At 43.6% G+C, this 19,403-nt stretch overlaps 1 protein-coding gene across 2 annotated transcripts in view; it reads left to right on the forward strand.

The window, feature by feature from the left end:
* The window catches only part of LOC124884416 (spectrin beta chain, non-erythrocytic 4-like), a 77,265-nt gene extending 63,162 nt beyond the window's left edge, over positions 1–14,103 (forward strand). Inside the window, exons 16-20 of one of the 2 annotated variants that reach the window (XM_047392339.1) lie at positions 63–123; positions 5,402–5,658; positions 10,215–10,385; positions 12,422–12,464; positions 12,546–14,103. In XM_047392339.1, the coding sequence (XP_047248295.1) occupies positions 63–123; positions 5,402–5,658; positions 10,215–10,385; positions 12,422–12,464; positions 12,546–12,863 (850 nt within the window). In that variant the 3' untranslated portion in view covers positions 12,864–14,103. Of the gene's footprint in view, positions 1–62; positions 124–5,401; positions 5,659–7,277; positions 9,859–10,214; positions 10,386–12,421; positions 12,465–12,545 lie in introns of those variants that run through there. The other variant, XM_047392338.1, reaches the window with a different exon arrangement.
* The last annotated feature ends 5,300 nt before the right edge of the window (positions 14,104–19,403 follow it).

Below are 19,403 nucleotides of genomic sequence, written 5' to 3' on the forward strand. Positions count from 1 at the left end.
ACACATTTTTTATAAATAAGATTTTTTCTATTTCTAATCATAATTGTTATTTTTGTCCACAGAGAGAAGAGAACCACCATGGCAGAGATTGTAGAGCAACTTCAAGAAAGAGAAGCAGCACAGGTGTGGAGATTTTGGCCCAGTTGTATTTTGTTTTTTGTTCAAACAAAACTAAACACCCCCTTTTTTTCTTTTTCTACTTTCTTTATCATTATTCATTTATTATTATTACATATGTTTCTTTCTCTAATTAATTTTTGGCAACAAGTGGGACTATGCATCTGTGGAATGTTAAATAATATGTAATTTCCTAAATTTATTTTTAATTAAAGAATATTAAAACCTAGAGCTGTTCAAACACTGAAAATGTTTCCAGGTGTTGGAGACATTTAAGTTTCTCCTCTTTGCTGCAAACAACCATAAAAAGCCAATTGGCCCAACTTAAAAACTAAATTTAGAGACTAAATTCAACTTTTCTGCAATTTTACAGACTCCAAGTATACAACAAAATGTATTTAAGGGCTAAAAAAGTAGATTTTGCATGATATGTCCCCTTTAATGGAAACCAAACACCTGTTTGCATGAAGGTAATCGAGAGCCTGACCAGTATTGACTGGCTGCTGACCTGTATCGGATTCAGATTCAGACCCTGATCGATGATCGGTCAATGGAACAAACCATACCAAAATACTAACAGTTTACACTAAAAACACTACTTTGGTGTGGAAGTTGTTACGGAAGGAAAAAAACCACAACTTTTGCTATTTTCAGTATGAATGAGATCTTCAAGCTGAAGTTAGAGGAAGTAGAGAAGGTGCAGAAAGCTTCTAGAAAGGAATGTCTGTTGCTTATTCAGGCTGCTAATTCTAGAAAAGGCACAGGATGTATTACATCAAAGAGTCCAATTGTATCTCTAAGGACTCAGCTGAAATGCCATGTTGTCAGTTATTTTTAATAAGTGCAGAAAATAGGTAAAAAGTATGTTGTTCATTATATTCCTTAAAGAGAAATCTGGCTCTAGCTTTACAAATAATTAATGGGAAACATATGGGGTAAGAACGCTGTCAAAAACAATGTGTATGTAAAGATGGAAACGTGTGCATATTAGTCAATAGTTGTGCATAAGTAAAATCCAAAAGAGGTATTGTATATTTTCTCTATAACAATACAAAATAAAATGTTACAGCTTCAAGAAATTACAAACACAAAGTTCAAGTTTACAGTTGTGGTTTATTCTTTATGAATACAAACTGCTATAACAGCTTGTGAATACAATTTCTTTTCTATGAGAATACGAATTTACATCATCGACTTGGCGTCACGTGATCTCAGGCTGGTTAGTGGAGCACAGAGTTAGTCGATTCGCGTTGTGCATGCGCTGTCACACTCCTCACCGCCACTAAAAGTAGTGCCGGAATGGGAGGTAATTCAGTCTAAAAGGAATATTAGGAACAGAGGGGAGATAGGGAGGAATCAAGAGTATTATGAAAAAAAGCATTGTTCTTATTTTTATGAAATACAAAACTAAATTAGTGGAAATAAAGTGGGTGGAGATATACAATGATGTACAGTAGGTGGCGGTATGCACCTCTGAATTTATTGCGTACCACCAGCAGAAGAAGGGAAGAAGAAGCAGCAGCACTAGCGCTAAGATGACGGACCAAGAAACTACGGTACAAAGCCAGGTAATGTTAAAAAGTTTATATACGTCTTAATGTCGTTAATATATGCTCTTGGTTCATTATCTTGGTGATAGTGCTGCTTCTGCTTTTTCTTCTTCTGCTGGTGGTACGCAACAAATTCAGAGGTGTATACCGCCACCTACTGTACATCATTGTATATCTCCACCCACTATATTCTATGTTTTAGTTTTGTACTCGTACTCGTCGTCTTCCACTTATCCGGGACCGGGTTGCGGGGGCAGCAGACTCAGCAGAGTCGCCCAGACGTCCCTCTCCCCAGACACCTCCTCCAGCTCCTCCGGGTGGAGCCCAAGGCGTTCCCAGGCCAGCCGAGAGACATAGTCCCTCCAGCGTGTCCTGGGCCGTCCCCTGGGCCTCCTCCCGGTGGGACGTGCCTGGAACACCTCCCGAGGAAGGCGTCCGGTATAGATGCCCTCTCCACCTCAACTGGCTCCTCTCGATGTGGAGGAGCAGCGGCTCTACTCCGAGCCCCTCCCGGATGGCCGAGCTCCTCACTCTATCTCTAAGGGAGTGCCCGGCCACCCTACGAAGGAAGCTCATTTCAGCCTCTTGTGTCCAGGATCTCGTTCTTTCGGTCATGACCCAAAGTTCATGGCCATAGGTGAGGGTAGGAACGTAGACCGACCGGTAAATTGAGGACTTTGCTTTTCGGCTCAGCTCTCTCTTCACCACAACGGACCGGCACAGTGCCCCCATTACTGTGGCAGCCGCACCGATCCGTCTGTCGATCTCCCGTTCCATTTTTCCCTCACTCGTGAACAAGACCCCGAGATACTTAAACTCCTCCACTTGAGGCAGGAACTCCCCTCCAACCTGAAGAGGACAAACCACCCTTTTCTGGTCGAGTACCATGGCCTCGGACTTGGAGGAGCTGATCTTCATCCCAGCTGCTTCACACTCGGCTGCGAACCGCCCCAGTGCATGCTGTAGGTCTTGGCTAGAGGGGGCCAGCAGGACCACGTCATCTGCAAAACGAAGAGACGAAATCCACTGGTCTCCCAAACCAGAAAGTTATGAACAGGACCGGTGACAAAGGGTAGCCCTGCCGGAGTCCAACGTGCACCGGGAACAGGTCCGACTTAGTGCCGGCAATGCGGACCAAACTCCTGCTCCGCTCGTACAGGGACCGGATGGCCCCTAATAAAGGGCCCCGATTCCATACTCCTGGAGCACCCCCCACAGGGCATCACGAGGGACACAGTTGAATGCCTTCTCCAGGTCCACAAAACACATGTGAACCGGTTGGGCAAACTCCCATGAACCCTCGAGTACCCTGTAGAGGGTATAGAGCTGGTCCAGTGTTCCACGGCCGGGACGAAAACCACACTGCTCCTCCTGAAGCCGGGGTTCGACTATCGGCCGGACTCTCCTCTCCAATACCCTGGCGTAGGCCTTACCATGGAGGCTGGGGAGTGTGATCCCCCTGTAGTTGGAACCCTTCTTATGAAGGGGGACCACCTGAGGCGCCGGACGGTTTGCCAGAATCGCTTCGAGGCCAACCGGTAGTCCTTCTCCATGGCCTCACCAAACTCCTCCCAGGCCCGAGTTTTTGCCTCTGCCACAGCCCGGGCCGCAGCACGCTTGGCCTCACGGTACCCGTCAGCCGCCTCAGGAGTCCCACAAGCCAACCACAGCCAATAGGACTCCTTCTTCAGCTTGACAGCATCCCTTACTGCCGGTGTCCACCACCAGGTTCTGGGATTGCCGCCGCGACAGGCACCGCAGACCTTACGGCCGCAGCTACAGGCAGCAGCATCGACAATAGATGCGGAGAACATGGTCCACTCGGACTCTATGTCTCCAACATCCCCCGGGATCTGGTCAAAGCTCTCCCGGAGGTGGGAGTTGAATACATCCCTGGCCGAGGGCTCCACCAGGCATTCCCAGCAGACCCTCACTGTCCGGCTTTCTCCTCCTCCAGCGGATCCAACTCACCACCAGGTGATGATCAGTGGACAGCTCAGCCCCTCTCTTCACCTGAGTGTCCAAAACATGCGGCCGAAGGTCCGATGATACGACAACAAAGTTGATCATTGACCTCCTGCCTATGGTGTCCTGGTGCCAAGTGCACTGATGGACACCCTTATGTTTGAACATGGTGTTCTTTATGGACAATCCGTGACTAGAACAGAAGTCCAATAACAAAACACCACTCGGATTCAGATCGGGGAGGCCATTCCTCCCAATCACGCCTCTCCAAGTGTCACTGTCGTTCCCCACGTGGGCGTTGAAGTCCCCAAGCAGAATAATGGAGTCCCCGGGAGGGGCACTATCCAGCACCCCCGACAGGGACACCAAGAAGGCCGGGTACTCCGCACTACCACTCGGCCCGTAGGCCGAGACGACAGTCAGAGACCTCTCCCCATCCCAAAGGCGCAGGGATATGACCCTCTCATCCACTGGGGTAAACCCCAACACGAGACGGCTGAGCTGGGGGGCAACAAGCAAACCCACACCAGCCCGCCGCCTCTCTCCGTGGGTCACTCCAGAGTAGAAGAGAGTCCTGCCCCTCTCAAGGAGATGGGTTCCTGAGCCCACGCTGTGCGTGGAGACAAGCCTGACTATTTCTAGTCGATATCTCTCGACCTCCCGCATAAGCTAAGGCTCCTTCCCCCCCCAGCGAGGTGACATTCCACATCCCTAAAGCCAGCCTAAGCATCCGGGGATCGGGCCGCTGAGGTCTCCACCTTCATCCGCCACCCAATCCTCTTTGCACCGGTCCCTCACGGTTCCCCCCTGCAGGTGGTGGGCCCACTGGGGGATGGCCTCACGTCTCTAGTTCGGGCTTGGCCCGGCTGGGTCCCACGAGGAGCAACCCGGCCACCAGGCACTCTCCGACGAGTCCCGACCCCAGGCCTGGCTCCAGGGTGGGACCCCAGCTCCACCGTACCGGGCGACGTCACGTGCCTCGATATTTTCGTCCTCATGAGGGATTCTTGATTGATTTTAGTTTTGTATTTCATAAAAATAAGAATAATGCTTTATTTAGAATACTCTTGATTTTCCCCCCTATCTCCACTCTGTTCCTAATATTCCTTTTAGATTGAATTATCTCCCATTACCGTTGTCCGTCATCCAATCCCGGCACTACGTTTACTGTCGGTGAGGAGTGTGACAGCGCATGTGCAACGCGAATCGACTAACTCTGTGCTCCACTAACCAGCCTGAGATCACGTGACGCCAAGTCGCTGATGTAAATTCGTATTCTCAAACTGTTATAGCATATTGTATTCATAAAGAATAAACCACAACTGTGAACTTGAACTTTGTGTTTGTAATTTCCTGAAGCTGTAACATTTTATTTTGTATTCTTATAGAGAAAATATATAATACCTCTTTTGGATTTTACTTTTGCACAACTATTGACTAATGTGCACACATTTCCATCCTTACATACACATTGTTTTTGACAGCGTTCTTACCCCATAGAAACTGGCCACAAAAATTCTGATAACTGTTGGCTTGTCTGTAAAAAATAAACAAGATCAAGGGTCTACTTGGAAATGGGAATCGGGCTTAGTGTTCTGTATTACAACACAAGAGGTAATATCCATCCAAAGAAAAACCTTCAGAATGCCTCAAAAACTCTTGTTTAAGAGCTTGGAGTACATTTGACTGCATGCAAACTACCCAGTAGTTTCAAGTAATCTCATAAAATCAACTAAATTCAACAAGCAACCCATCCTCGTTTCCCTCAGGCTCGTGGTGAGGTGCCCCGCTTGCCCAACGGTCTACCAGAGAAGTCTTCCCGCCTTGACCGGCCCAGAGCCCGGGACAGACCCAAACCAAGACGAAGGCCACGTCCCAAAGAGCCAGGAGAGACCACGCGGAGGTCCCGATCTGCTCCAGCTCAGAGCAGCCAAGCAACCCCCCAACCACCAACCCACACAGCACACCATGAGGGCTTCCTTTTCCGCAAGCTGGACATCGAGAGCATGAAGAAAAGCACCAATAGGTGGGTCTTCAGGGTCATAAGGGGTACCTTGAGTAAATGACAGAGGTCTTAAAGACGGAGGATGCCCCCTGGTGTCATGAGGATCTAAATTAAGGAAATCTGATGACTAAATTACACAATATCTTAGAGTTTCTCAAAGTTTTGCTTATAAACTGATTTTATTTTAAACAAACTGGTTAAAATTCGGCAATATTTTTAATATCTTCTGTCATTAATCCCTGTTGTGTTTATTAATTGATCAATGGCAACGGGGTGCAAATTAAGCATGCAGAGTTACGACTGCAACTGCATCTGATGTGTTGGAGGATGCATGATGGACACTGACTCAGCTGATGTGTGGTCCTTACAAGCTGCAACCAAATCAAAGTTTAGCTGTAGCACCGGTCACTTGATGATATTAGCGTCTTACTGCAGACTTGTTAGGTCTTCCTTTTTCCATTAAAGTCACATTTCAAGCTGGCTTAATGAACTGAAGTTCACTAATTAAGTAGTTCTGCCAGTTTTTGAGTTTGGCGCTCAGTGTTTCTCTTTTATATTTAAGCAGATGTTGAAGAGTCATTACCATGTAGCTACATCACCCTCCACACTTACTTTACCCCTGGTAAAAATGTGTAGTAAAGTTTTTAAATGAATAAATCTTTCACAAGGTGTTGTGATGGTAATCAGGCCCACAGCATGACAGATCCGCCACCATACCTAGCAGTAGGCATGAGTTGATTTTCAACAAATTCCCAGGCTTTTGTTTGTGATAGTAGGACAGAAAATTTGTTTTCTTTTTCCTTGCATGCTTCTATGTAGATGATGTGCAACAGTTGTTATTTATACATTTGATGAACCAAAGATGCCATTGTTTGCTGCAGTTCTCTAACAGTGACCTTTGGAGGATTTTTGACCTCCTCTCTGTGTGTAATGGCATCATGAATATGGGTCCTCGTCCAGCCTAGATTGCAACATTTCTAATTGTTACAAACCTTTAAATTATTGGTCTGACACGTAAGTTTGGGAAAGCAGTTATTTTCTTGCAGCCCTTACCTGGCCTATGAAGGTTAACACACATCTCCCCTAATTGAACGGCATGGTTTGTTGTCTTTCCCATTTTAAGGAGTGGATTTGATGAAAGCTGAGTCTCTGTCATGTTTAACTTAAGGATTTTAGTTACAATTTCTGAGACACTCAGATTAATTAGTATAACTGATACAGAAGTTACATTTGATTTAAGAAATTGTTTGGAGGATCTTTGATTGTGGCACCAGTGACTTAAAAGAAAATGTTCTGAACTTTTCCTGTGTGAGATTATGCTGCTTACCAGGGGTAGTAATTACTGTTAAGGGTGCTGTGTATTTTTATTCTGATACCAGTATCTAAACATTTATTAAATGTTATTATATTTAAAATGTGGGGACAACAGTTACATGAATAACCAATAACAAGAAACCCCACAGCAGGATAGAACTTCATGCATGAGGCTTAATCTGCTTCCTGAACAAAACACAGCTGAGGCGGTTGGTTCACTCGCAGACTAACTGGCTGGATGAAGAATGCAGTGAGAGTGGACTGATCTGCTGGCTATGCCCACAAACCCACACACCCACACATTCATACCACCCGACCATCCACAGGCGACCTCCCTCCTTCCTCCAGAGAGACATCAGGGACAGTGCCTCTCTTCACTGCCCTCTGGTGGCTGACCTGATCACGTACAGCCAAAAGCTCATCCACATCCAGCAATGGATGAGACCCACTCATGAGCCCACTCAAAGCAGTGGATGAATGTGATCATATGTACATGCCCTGTTATGTACATGGAAAGGTAAAACATAACTGTGAATGGCTTGAATCCAGTGAAATCTCCAAACTGCTCCTTGTTGGGCTCATTGAAACAGTCGGCCCGTGAGGAGAACATTGAGATTCAACCTGTCACTGTTACATCATGACTCTACAAACTATTATTTTGTGTTTCTGTGCAAATTAATATTCTGATGAAACTCACAAAACCTGTGTTTCTGATTATGGTGCATATAGGTTGTTTCTGAAATGTAATTGACCCATTTAAATTTAATTCACTCATATGCAGTCATGGAAAATGAAATTACACCTTTCTTTAGTTCTAAGGGTTCACATTAGGGGTGCACCGTTGGATTGGCCGGCCGATCGATCGGCCCAGATTTCCTTAATTTTGGGTGATCAGTAATCGCCCAATACTTACATGTGAAACCAATCTTATCAACTGATCTTGTCTACCTCTGCAAAAGGTCTGAAAATCACCCACAGTCACCTAATGCTCTGCTGTGAAAGAAGGCTGACTGACAGGCCTGGCCACTAGGTCATGTCTGCAGGTGCGCGGTTCACAGCTGTTGTCAACATAAGATTGGAACACTGAAGGTGTCTTGTGACCTTATAACACCTGATAGCGTCAGGGGTAAAGAAAATTGGAATTGGCAGATCAGGCTTTGTAAAGATCATGATCGGCCAGAAAATTGCAATCGGTGCACCCTTAGTTTACACGGCAGAACATAGAAGAAATTCGGCTTTTAATAAGGTTTTTAAATTGTTAAAATTTAGCCTCAAGTGTACAAAACCACCCAATCAATTGCATACTGTCATTATTAAACAAAGATAGAAACTGTGTTTAAAAAAGTAAGTACACCCTCACCACAACATTACAATCGAGTTAAAGTCTGAACTTTGACTGGGCCATTGCAACAACTTGATTCTTTCCTTTTTAGCTGTTCTTTTGTATTTGGATGTATTTACTGCTGTGTTTTGGGATCATTGTCCTGTTTATGTCCCAGTTTGGTCCAACCTTCAGCTGTCAAACCCATGGTCCCATGTTTGACCCTAGAAAGCTTTGGTGAACAGAGGTTGACTTAGTGACTGCAAGGTGCCCAGGTCATGTTGGTGCAAAACAAGCAATAATCATCACTTCTCCACAGCTGATAAGCTGTGTTTGGGTTTATGTGAGTTTTTGTCCATACATCTTAACTTAGGTCCCTTCTGTGCAAAGGTTGTTGTTCCAAAAGGCTTGCGGTTCTTTGTCTAACTGTTCTGTCATAACCATCTCAGACTCTATAGGGATTAATTAAATTGAGTTATTTAGTTTTTTGCAGTTTCGCTGAGTATTACATGGTCTGACCTATGGGCGAATATGGTTCACTAATGGCAGCATGATAGGCGCCAAGTTGTTTGAAAATGACCTTAAAATAATTTCCAGAATGATGGGCCGCAGTAGTTGTTTCTCTAAGGTCATTGCTGATGTCTTTCCATCTTGCCGTTGTATTAACACACACCTGTGTGTTTCAGACTGGTTTTATAAAGGTACTCAGTCTGAAGAAGATCAGTTAATCAACTGCATTTAATTGGCAGCATCAGGCTGCTTCTCACTTAAATACTATGGAAATGTCAAGGGTGTACTTAGTTTTTCACACACAGCTTTTTGGCTTCATGCTCTTTGCTCACCAAAATCTTTTATTAATTGGAACCGTTCTATAGTAGATATTTGGACCAAGATTTCAATATAAACACAATGTTCTCACATGCACTGCAGGTTTTTGTCCTCTTGATTCTCTTTTACCCATTTGCAGGTCTGTTTATCAGGATATTAAGCTGCACAGTTAGTTTACCTTAAGTACTGTGCACACGTTTAAGGCACTAGTGATTATGCAGTTTATTTATTCTATAATACAGCATTAATTTTCTCATTGAAAAGCAAGCAGCTTGGGAAATGGTTGTTTCATCTTAAACAAAAGTTGGTAGGCTTGTTTATTATCACCTTGAATGCTATAGAAATTACATTAAACTTATAGGCACTTATAAAATGCATTGAAGAAGGCCCTCAGCTTCCTTTTTTAAAGTCAGGACACTGTTTCTACTGTCTTCATTGTATCCTGACTGACTCTGTCAAACTGAGACCACCTCTGCAAATAAATGTTCTTTATTAATACATCTGGTTGTTTGGCTGTTGCCTTTTGGGAAAATCAGAGAATCTCAGAGCTGGATCAGACCAAATATCTAACATGCCTAAGACCTTTGCACAGTACTCCCTTTAAGTGCCCCCTCTTAATGGATATGCTCCATGTATGTGGTCACTTTAACGAATGTAACAGAGCTTTCCTGTAAAAATTGCATTTAACCAAACTTTTCTCCTTGTGTTTTTGTCTCTTTCCCGTTGTGCTTCCGGCTGTCCCTCTGTTCTCCTCTAAGGTAAGTCATACTTAGGCGTCACACCCAGGATCACACATGCCGTACATACATAGCCTCCCCTCCCCATCCCTCCATCCCCACCTCCTCCGTCAGGTCATCCGTGTGTGCGTCCGTTCATTTGTGTTTGTTCAGCAGTGTATATCCTCCTCCCTTCTTGGGGCTGGTCCATCCCGCCTACCTACCTGTCTGCTCTGGTCAGGTGAGTCAGGTGTTAGCCTAGCAACAGAGACTCTGCAGCTCTTCCTGACTCCTCCCAATCTCCCCTCCTACCTGCCCCTCCCTCCCCTTGCTCCTCACTTTTCACCTTCCCCTTCCTCCCTCGTCCTCCACCTTCCCCCTGCCTGCCCACACCACAGCAGGTCCTGGGTCAACCTGTACTGCGTGCTGAACAAAGGGGAGCTGGGTTTCTACAAGGATGCCAAGAACACCACCACGCCCTACAACAACGAGCCCCTGCTCAACCTCTCCCACTGCCACTGCGATGTCACCAATGGATACAAGAAGAAGAAGAATGTCTTCACGCTCAAGTGAGGAGATGTTTTCTTTTTTTTTTATTAATGGAGAGTGAAATCTGTTTCATTCCAGCATCTCATTTATGCAAACGTGGCCTTAAGGTTCAGCAGATGTGAGCAACTTGACAAACACTGACTTTGTCGTCCTTAAGCTACTTTGTAATTAATCTAGTAGCATGCTTTGACTAGTTTTGATTGGAAGACTAATTTGAGCCCAGGTTTTCACTTCCTGGCTGATATCTTAAGATGTTGTCAGTTTTTCATCTTAATGTTCTTTCCTCATGATGTTATCTACTTTATGTAGCACATCCTCAGCAAAACACCGGCAATACGTGATGTTGCCACCACCGTACTTTGCAGTTGAGGCCTGCAAGCTTCGTTTTTTTTTTACCAAAGAGGATGCTCCCCTGCCTCACTTTCTGCTGATGGTCAGTCAGGAAGCTTGTGATCCACTGACCAGTTCTGTGAGCTGGATGAGCTTCTGGTGGAGGAGTCTGGGTTGATGGTGTTGAAGGTCGAGTTGAAGTCCACAGACAGGATCCTGGCGTACGCCCCTGCGTGGTCCAGGTGGTCTAGGATGAAGTATAGTCCCAAATTTACAGCTGACCTGTTTGCATGGTAAGCAAATACCCCTGCTTTTTGCTTACCGTGCAGAGGACCTCTGATGTCCTTCAGATGCTTCAATGCTAGTCGCTCAAAGGATTTCATGACCACAGACATCAGGGCTACATTTCTGTGGTCATTTCACCCTGTGATGATGCGTTTCTTAGGGACCGGGATGATGTTGGATGTTTGAAGCTGTAGGAAACCTCACACAGCTCCAGAGACTTCTGAGAAAAGATGAGTGAAGATGGGAGCCAGTTAGTCAGCACAGGCTCTCAGACAGATACCATCAGGTCCTGACGCTTTCCTGGTCTTCTGGCACTAAAAGAGCCTATTCTCTTCCTCTGAGATCTTAAATCCAGGTAGGGAATCTAAGGAGAGGAGGGTGGTTGGTGTGTGGAGAGCTTTCTTGTCAGAGTGAGGTTGGTGGTATGTGTGAACGGCTGTTTTTCAAACCTGCAGTAGAAGCTGTTAAGGTCGTATGCCAAAGGGTTCTGCTCTGGGTTTGGGGATGGGCTCCTTTACTTGGTGATGTCCTTCAGACCATTCCAAACTGATGTTAGATCATCTGTTAAGCAGCTGCTTTTTAGCTTCTCACTGTAGCTTTTCTTAGCTGCCCTGATCTCCTTAGTCAGTTTGTTCCTGGCCTAGTATTACAGGGCCTGGTCCCCACTGCTGTAAGCCTTCTTGTTCCTGCACAGCTTCCTCAGATGTGAAGTGAACCATGGTTTATTGCTGCATGGGCAAAAGGTCTTGGTCTGCACACACATTTCCTCACAAAATCCAATGTATGATGTGACAGTACCAGCAAGTCAACCATAGGAGAACTCTACAGACTGTAAAGCATGGTGGTGGCAGCATCATGCTGTGAAGCTGTTTCTTTTCCAGAAAAAAAGGGAAAATTCCTCCAAATTCTTTAAACTCAAATCAGCAAATCTGCATTTGAAACTTGGACTTCATCAGCAGGGTTATTTTCCCAAAGAGTTTTTATTAGCAGTAAGTTTCTACATGGGCCTTCTCAGAGACCTAACAATAATCTCATTAGGACGTATAAAGCTTTCAACCAAGCGATGAGTAATGAAGTATGTATAGATTTGAAAACAGCCTACTGGCTGTAAGAAGTATTCATTCCTCCATACATCCTTTCTTATCTCTTTCTGTCTGTCCTTCCTTCCATCCATCCATCAGCTTTTTTAAGTTTCATATCTACAACCTTTTGTGTTTTTACTTTAAAATGGGCTAAAGGGACTGGGAACTCTGGAAAATTGGCATGAAAACGTGTAGGAAGGCTTTTGAATTCTGAAAGTTATTAAAGTCTTCATTAAAGTTCAAAACTGATATTTCAATGAATGAGGAATTCTTCTAAACATATCAACATAAAAAAGTATTAGTTAGTAGTCTTGGTCTACATTATTGGAAAAATTATGTTTTTATTTCTCTCATTACAGAACGAAGGATGGCAGTGAATTTTTGTTTCATGCAAAGGATGAGGTGAGACTTTTTGTTCAGTGTTGACTTTTAATATTTGAATCCAAACAGCACCCTTTGGTCATCTGTCCCTTCTCCTAACAGGAGGACCTTAAAGTATGGGTGAACAACATCACGACCAGTATTTCAGAACATGAGGAGATTGCCAAATGGGGTCAGCCCCAACCAACTACCTCATCCACCGACGAAGGAACTCGGCGAGATGGCAGCAAGCTGGACAACAGGTCAGAACGAGGCGGCGAGCGCTCCGATCGTGGAGATCGGATAGAGCGGGTGGACAAAGAGAAGGAAAGGGAAAAGGAGAAAGAGAAGGAGAGGGAGAGAGGGGAACGATCAGAGAAGTCAGAGCGGGCAGGAAAGTCGGACGGAAAACGCTCAGAGAAGTCCAGTAAGAAGAAATGAGCCCGGTGACAAATCTTTTGGGATTAAAACCTATGAACTCTGGAAGGACAGGAGGCAGGGCCACAGACAGAAGGTGGGGGCCCCTCTTCCTCACTCCAACACTGTCCACCAAGCAGCTGTGTTTGGATGGAGAGCAAAACACTGACCCCGGCTCACTCATGCGTCGGACAGGACTGATTCGATTTGGGAAAAGGACTCGTCTTGTCTTTTCCTGAGTCACTTTTAGACCAGATGCAGTCACTGACTGTTTCAGAGAACTGAAATTGGCTGAATTTTTTTAACGTAGGGGATACACAAGCATCACTTTAACTTAAAGGCTGTTACTGATTGCTGATAGCACGGTACAACGTAGCTCATACTGTTCCATGTTGGTTTTCTTTTCTAAAAGCTGTATCTGTATGTCTTCTCTGCCTGTCCTATCTACTGTAATTATCTGTCTGTCTGCAAGTGGAAACAGGGCCCACTATCTCCTATCAGTCCTCAGAAATCGAGACAGAAGGCAGTGATAAAGTTAGTGTTTCTCCACTTTGTTGGTGAAAATTCACCTGGGTTTGCTGTGTCTCCAAGCAGCGCCATCAACACATTCATTTAAAGTAACCATGGATGAAGCAGCACCAATACTGTTCAGTTCTAATTTTCAAAACGTTGATGGTTCCAGACAAGAAAAGAGCAGAAGATAAATTAATGGCAGTACGGTCATTACAGTTTGTGTTTGAATCTTGCGACCTTCATTTGGGATCACATGTGACATAAAAACCACGGCTGATGTTGGGTTCCTGGTTTGGTTTCTCACACCATATCGATGTTTAATCTATAGCTTCTTTCACAAAACACTTCAACCTCAACCTGGAATACCTTCTCGGTGTCTCTTTGTGATTTCTAATGAAGGAGACGAAGCCTTCCCACTGCTGTTACGCCTCTGGACCACCGATCTAGACGTCTCAGCATCATCATATTCAAATTGTGGAAGTGTGAGCCCGCTTTGTAGCAGGTGGGTCTAATCTTTGTGGTGTTTTGTTGGAGCAGTCAGCGTCAAGATTTAAAAACATAATCAAAGAAATAGACATAAAACGGAAGAAACTAGGTCTTTGATTCTTTGTTTCTCTCTAGCATCTGGGAGGATCAAGCTGTCCTCCTAACCTACAGGTCCTTCTCAAAATATTAGCATATTGTGATAAAGTTCATTATTTGCCATAATGTCATGATGAAAATTTAACATTCATATATTTTAGATTCATTGCACACTAACTGAAATATTTCAGGTCTTTTATTGTCTTAATACGGATGATTTTGGCATACAGCTCATGAAAACCCAAAATTCCTATCTCACAAAATTAGCATATTTCATCCGACCAATAAAAGAAAAGTGTTTTTAATACAAAAAACGTCAACCTTCAAATAATCATGTACAGTTATGCACTCAATACTTGGTCGGGAATCCTTTGGCAGAAATTACTGCTTCAATGTGGCGTGGCATGGAGGCAATCAGCCTGTGGCACTGCTGAGGTCTTATGGAGGCCCAGGATGCTTCGATAGCGGCCTTTAGCTCATCCAGAGTGTTGGGTCTTGAGTCTCTCAACGTTCTCTTCACAATATCCCACAGATTCTCTATGGGGTTCAGGTCAGGAGAGTTGGCAGGCCAATTGAGCACAGTGATACCATGGTCAGTAAATCATTTACCAGTGGTTTTGGCACTGTGAGCAGGTGCCAGGTCGTGCTGAAAAATGAAATCTTCATCTCCTTAAAGCTTTTCAGCAGATTGAAGCATGAAGTGCTCCAAAATCTCCTGATAGCTAGCTGCATTGACCCTGCCCTTGATAAAACACAGTGGACCAACACCAGCAGCTGACACGGCACCCCAGACCATCACTGACTGTGGGTACTTGACACTGGACTTCTGGCATTTTGGCATTTCCTTCTCCCCAGTCTTCCTCCAGACTCTGGCACCTTGATTTCCGAATGACATGCAGAATTTGCTTTCATCCGAAAAAAGTACTTTGGACCACTGAGCAACAGTCCAGTGCTGCTTCTCTGTAGCCCAGGTCAGACGCTTCTGCCGCTGTTTCTGGTTCAAAAGTGGCTTGACCTGGGGAATGCGGCACCTGTAGCCCATTTCCTGCACACGCCTGTGCACGGTGGCTCTGGATGTTTCTACTCCAGACTCAGTCCACTGCTTCCGCAGGTCCCCCAAGGTCTGGAATCGGCCCTTCTCCACAATCTTCCTCAGGGTCCGGTCACCTCTTCTCGTTGTGCAGCGTTTTCTGCCACACTTTTTCCTTCCCACAGACTTCCCACTGAGGTGCCTTGATACAGCACTCTGGGAACAGCCTATTCGTTCAGAAATGTCTTTCTGTGTCTTACCCTCTTGCTTGAGGGTGTCAATAGTGGCCTTCTGGACAGCAGTCAGGTCGGCAGTCTTACCCATGATTGGGGTTTTGAGTGATGAACCAGGCTGGGAGTTTTAAAGGCCTCAGGAATCTTTTGCAGGTGTTTAGAGTTAACTCGTTGATTCAGATGATTAGGTTCATAGCTCGTTTAGAGACCCTTTTAATGATATGCTAATTTTGTGAGATAGGAATTTTGGGTTTTCATGAGCTGTATGCCAAAATCATCCGTATTAAGACAATAAAAGACCTGAAATATTTCAGTTAGTGTGCAATGAATCTAAAATATATGAATGTTAAATTTTCATCATGACATTATGGAAAATAATTAACTTTATCACAATATGCTAATATTTTGAGAAGGACCTGTATATAACGAACCCCTCTTCGTGACCTCGGGGTCAAAATGCCAGACTATCCTTGCAGAGCTCCATTAAAACACACCGTAACATGCTATAAAACAGCTACACACTTAGTTAAATCAATCCTGTTACTCACAAACAATGGGTGTGTTTTATATTTTCCCATTACAGCCAATGCTACAGATTTTATGCAAGCGCTACTCAGATTTTGCAACAATGATCTGATAATATTACCTAATGTCACGGTGCACTATGCAGATGTTCTGTCTTTTTTGATGAATATCCACTCGCTTTAGTGAAGGTACCACGCCATGTGACAAACATTGTTTCACACATGGAGTTGTTCATGTCAGGATATTTTGGGATTCTTTTGACATACTGTGTATTTTTAGTGAATTCAGGAGCCATACTATGAAAACTATTATTAAATACCCTCCAGGGACATGGAAATAAATTAAATGGTTTCACTCATGTTTAGTGTTAATCTGAGAATCTTTTGAGAATTTCCCGCCACATCGTGTATTTTAATAAATATTTTTAAGTTTACCTTCACACTGCCAATAATCACCATAGGTTGTAATGCCTAATAGGGGACTGCCACGTTTATATGCAACATAAGACCCTTTCACCCTGCAGGGACTTTCAGCCATTCCCCTGGATTATGAAAGCCCTTCGCACATTTCTATAATGTGGTATAACTCCACAAGCATAAAAGCCAGTTGTGCATTCTCCATCTTTTTTTGTGAACAAATGACAGGATTGTTTGGCCTTTGGTATCTTATTACCACCCACTGGACTGGAAGTGTATTGCAGTTTTCTTCACAGCTCCCCCATCCGTCGTTAGGCAGATTTTAATTAATTTTCCACTGCCTTCAGAGCAGAGGAAACAGAAAGCACATAAATTAGCTGGGGTTCCTTTTACCCAGCAAACAAGAAATCCTGGATATTTAAATCCTGGGACTTTTGTTGGAAAAGGAGCTGTGCTGATGTATGGACCCACTTGAGTAGCTAACACTCGGACGCAAAGTACAGCGCCATGTGCAGCGAGGGTTGTTTTGAAAGGAATATAATGATCTTCTCCATTATATTCCTGACACGCATTTCTTGCACAGTGCTCTGTACTTTAGAGGAAGCTCCCAGTGTTGCAGGACTTAGGGATTTATGAACTTCCAGAGGTAGCTTAAACAATGGCTTGTCTTGGCAGCCATGTTGTTGAACTGTTTTGTGAAAGAAAGCTTTGATTCCCCAGGGGCCTCATTCATTAAAATATAATTTAACTATTCATAACATAAAGATTACAGCGCTCAGATTTTGAGGAACTGTACAGGCTACATCTTCTATTTTTATATCTGAACAATCTACTTGAATGTCATTTTGATCTAGTTGTTTTCATATCCTAATCCTGTTCACGTTATGCATAAGCACAGATCTGTTGTGTTTTTAATGAATGAGGTCTTGTGGGCTGAAAACGGAGCTCATCTGCTCTAGTCTTCTCTTACATCAAGCTGTTGACTGGATTTGGTCTTTGATTTATTTTCCACATATCTGTCCTTCATACTGAACAATGTTGTTAATGTCTGAATGTGTGCGCTGCTGCTCTCTCCCAGGGTCTCCACAGCTCTCAGGTTCTGTTGATGTGATGATGTTTGTCCCCTCAGATGCCACCTCAGTCTTCCAGGAATGTTCCATGACACAAATCTTCTCATATATAGCTTTTTTTGCCTAAGTATTTGTGAAGATCCTCATGGTAACATCACAGCTACTTCCCCCAGTCCCAAACTTGACCCAATCACCACCTGAATCTAAATGATGTCAACCTTGTATCCTCTAAGTTGGGATAAAACCAACTGCATGGTTTGTTTATAGGACTCACTTGTCTTTGCAGCCCACAGACTCTACATTTACATTTTAGTTAATTCCATGGAAACTCACAACAAAGCCATAAAGCGATGGTTAGTGGAATTGTAGAAGTCTACTGTTTATTGCACCACTAAAACAAATATTTATTCATTTTGAATTCCAGCTGAAAGACATTTTCATTCCCTTTTGTTTGGATAAAGATCTGCTCAGCAAATAATTTAACCATTGCTCTGCTGGGAAATTTTGTTTATTATTTTTGACTTGTCTACAGTGTCCTCGTATTTATTTGGCATCTCCTCTGCTCCACGAAGGTCCTGCAGAGAAAGTATCCATGGCCGCCTTCACACCTTACCAAGACCACTCTATGGTTTCCTGAAACGTCAAGGTGGTTTGAAATGAACTGCAGCAGATTGTGAGGGAAATATTCTTTTAAAATTTAAGAACATGCATTTTAAATGTAAGAAGATTCTCTTTTTTTGGTCTGTAATATTGTGCTGCTCTCCCTCAAAACTCTGCTGTTACACTCTAAAAACTGCCTATTGCTTACAGATGCACTTTGCTCTCCCTCAAAACTTTGTTTCTGTGCTCAGATTTCGTACATCTTGCACACATTTTCTCTCCTCTTGTTTGCATCCTTTTCTATCCTCCCCGCGCAGGTTTATAAAAGGTGGTATCTCCACCTACTAACTGTTCCAGTTTATAGCTTTGCAGTTTACGACTGTGACGCCACTGCTTCCTTTGTGGTGTTCTTGTTTTACAGCAGAGTTCATCCCAGACGGGGGGAAACGTACTAGATATAACCGTGCTTTGTAATGTGAAAATTTGTGCAAGAGGCATTAAATCCGAGCACAAGAAGCTTTGATAGAGAGTATCTGTCAGCAAGCAGGACTTTCCCGAGTGTAAGAGCAGAGTTTTGAAAATAAAAGTCTAACTTGATAAAGTTCTTCAGAAGGTTGCAGGAATCTTAATTGCAGAGCAAAACCTGAGGCTTGAGAGATTATATATGCATAGATATGTATTCTTGAAGCACCCATGAAGTCCTCTAAAAGACTTTTCAGATACTATTCCTGTTCTGGGTGGTTTCTCATGTAGCGTGGTTTGGTTCTGGTGTGAAAGAGGCCTAAAGAAGCAGGTCAGTCCTCCTAGTTGACAGACTTTTGCCCAACAAAATCCTCCTGTGCTTCGCTTTAGGTTGGCAACATAAGGGACCCTCATCCTTATGTTGCCAGAACAGATTTTAATTTCTTAAATCTTTAGAATATTCAAATTATTTTTAACTACAAACAGAAACTTGTGTTTTCAGTTGGACTTTTAAGGAATATTTTACAATTTTTACTATTGCTTTATTTTTTCTAAAGCCTGCAAAGCCCAGTGATGCTTATTTCTGGAACAATGTTAATAATTCCAGCTCACTAGGAGATTATATTTAACTGTTTATATTTCTGGATGTTCCTTAATGACTTTAAACCTTTCTTCTGACCTTTTAACTTTATTTCTATTTGCCCCATATCAGATTTGTCTTTTTCATGCATCAAGTGTGAGTATCGGATCAAGGTGAACTTATACATGCATGCTGGACACGACAGCCACAGTCGAGGCAAAGGAAGCAAATTTGCAATGAGCAGAACTTTGCTGAAGAATCTGCTGAAAGATTTGATCGATCTGACACAGAAACTGCAGGTTAAAGTTCTCTGATGACACCATGACCACATGTGAAACAATCATTTGACGATTTTATTATTTGTAGATCTACTTTTAAACATCTTGGCACAGATGTTAGGAATGGGTCTGAAATGGAACATGGTTTGGATGAGCTCTGCCTGTCTGTTTATGTCTTTAACGTCCTGTTCACATAGGCCTGTCAGCCCCAGATATAATCTGAATAAAATATGTTTTGGTTACTCATGGATTGTAGTTATAGTCGGCGTTTTCTT

This window comes from Girardinichthys multiradiatus, chromosome 18 (assembly GCF_021462225.1).
Source record: "Girardinichthys multiradiatus isolate DD_20200921_A chromosome 18, DD_fGirMul_XY1, whole genome shotgun sequence".
In the NCBI taxonomy this organism is placed as follows: Eukaryota; Metazoa; Chordata; class Actinopteri; order Cyprinodontiformes; family Goodeidae; genus Girardinichthys; species Girardinichthys multiradiatus.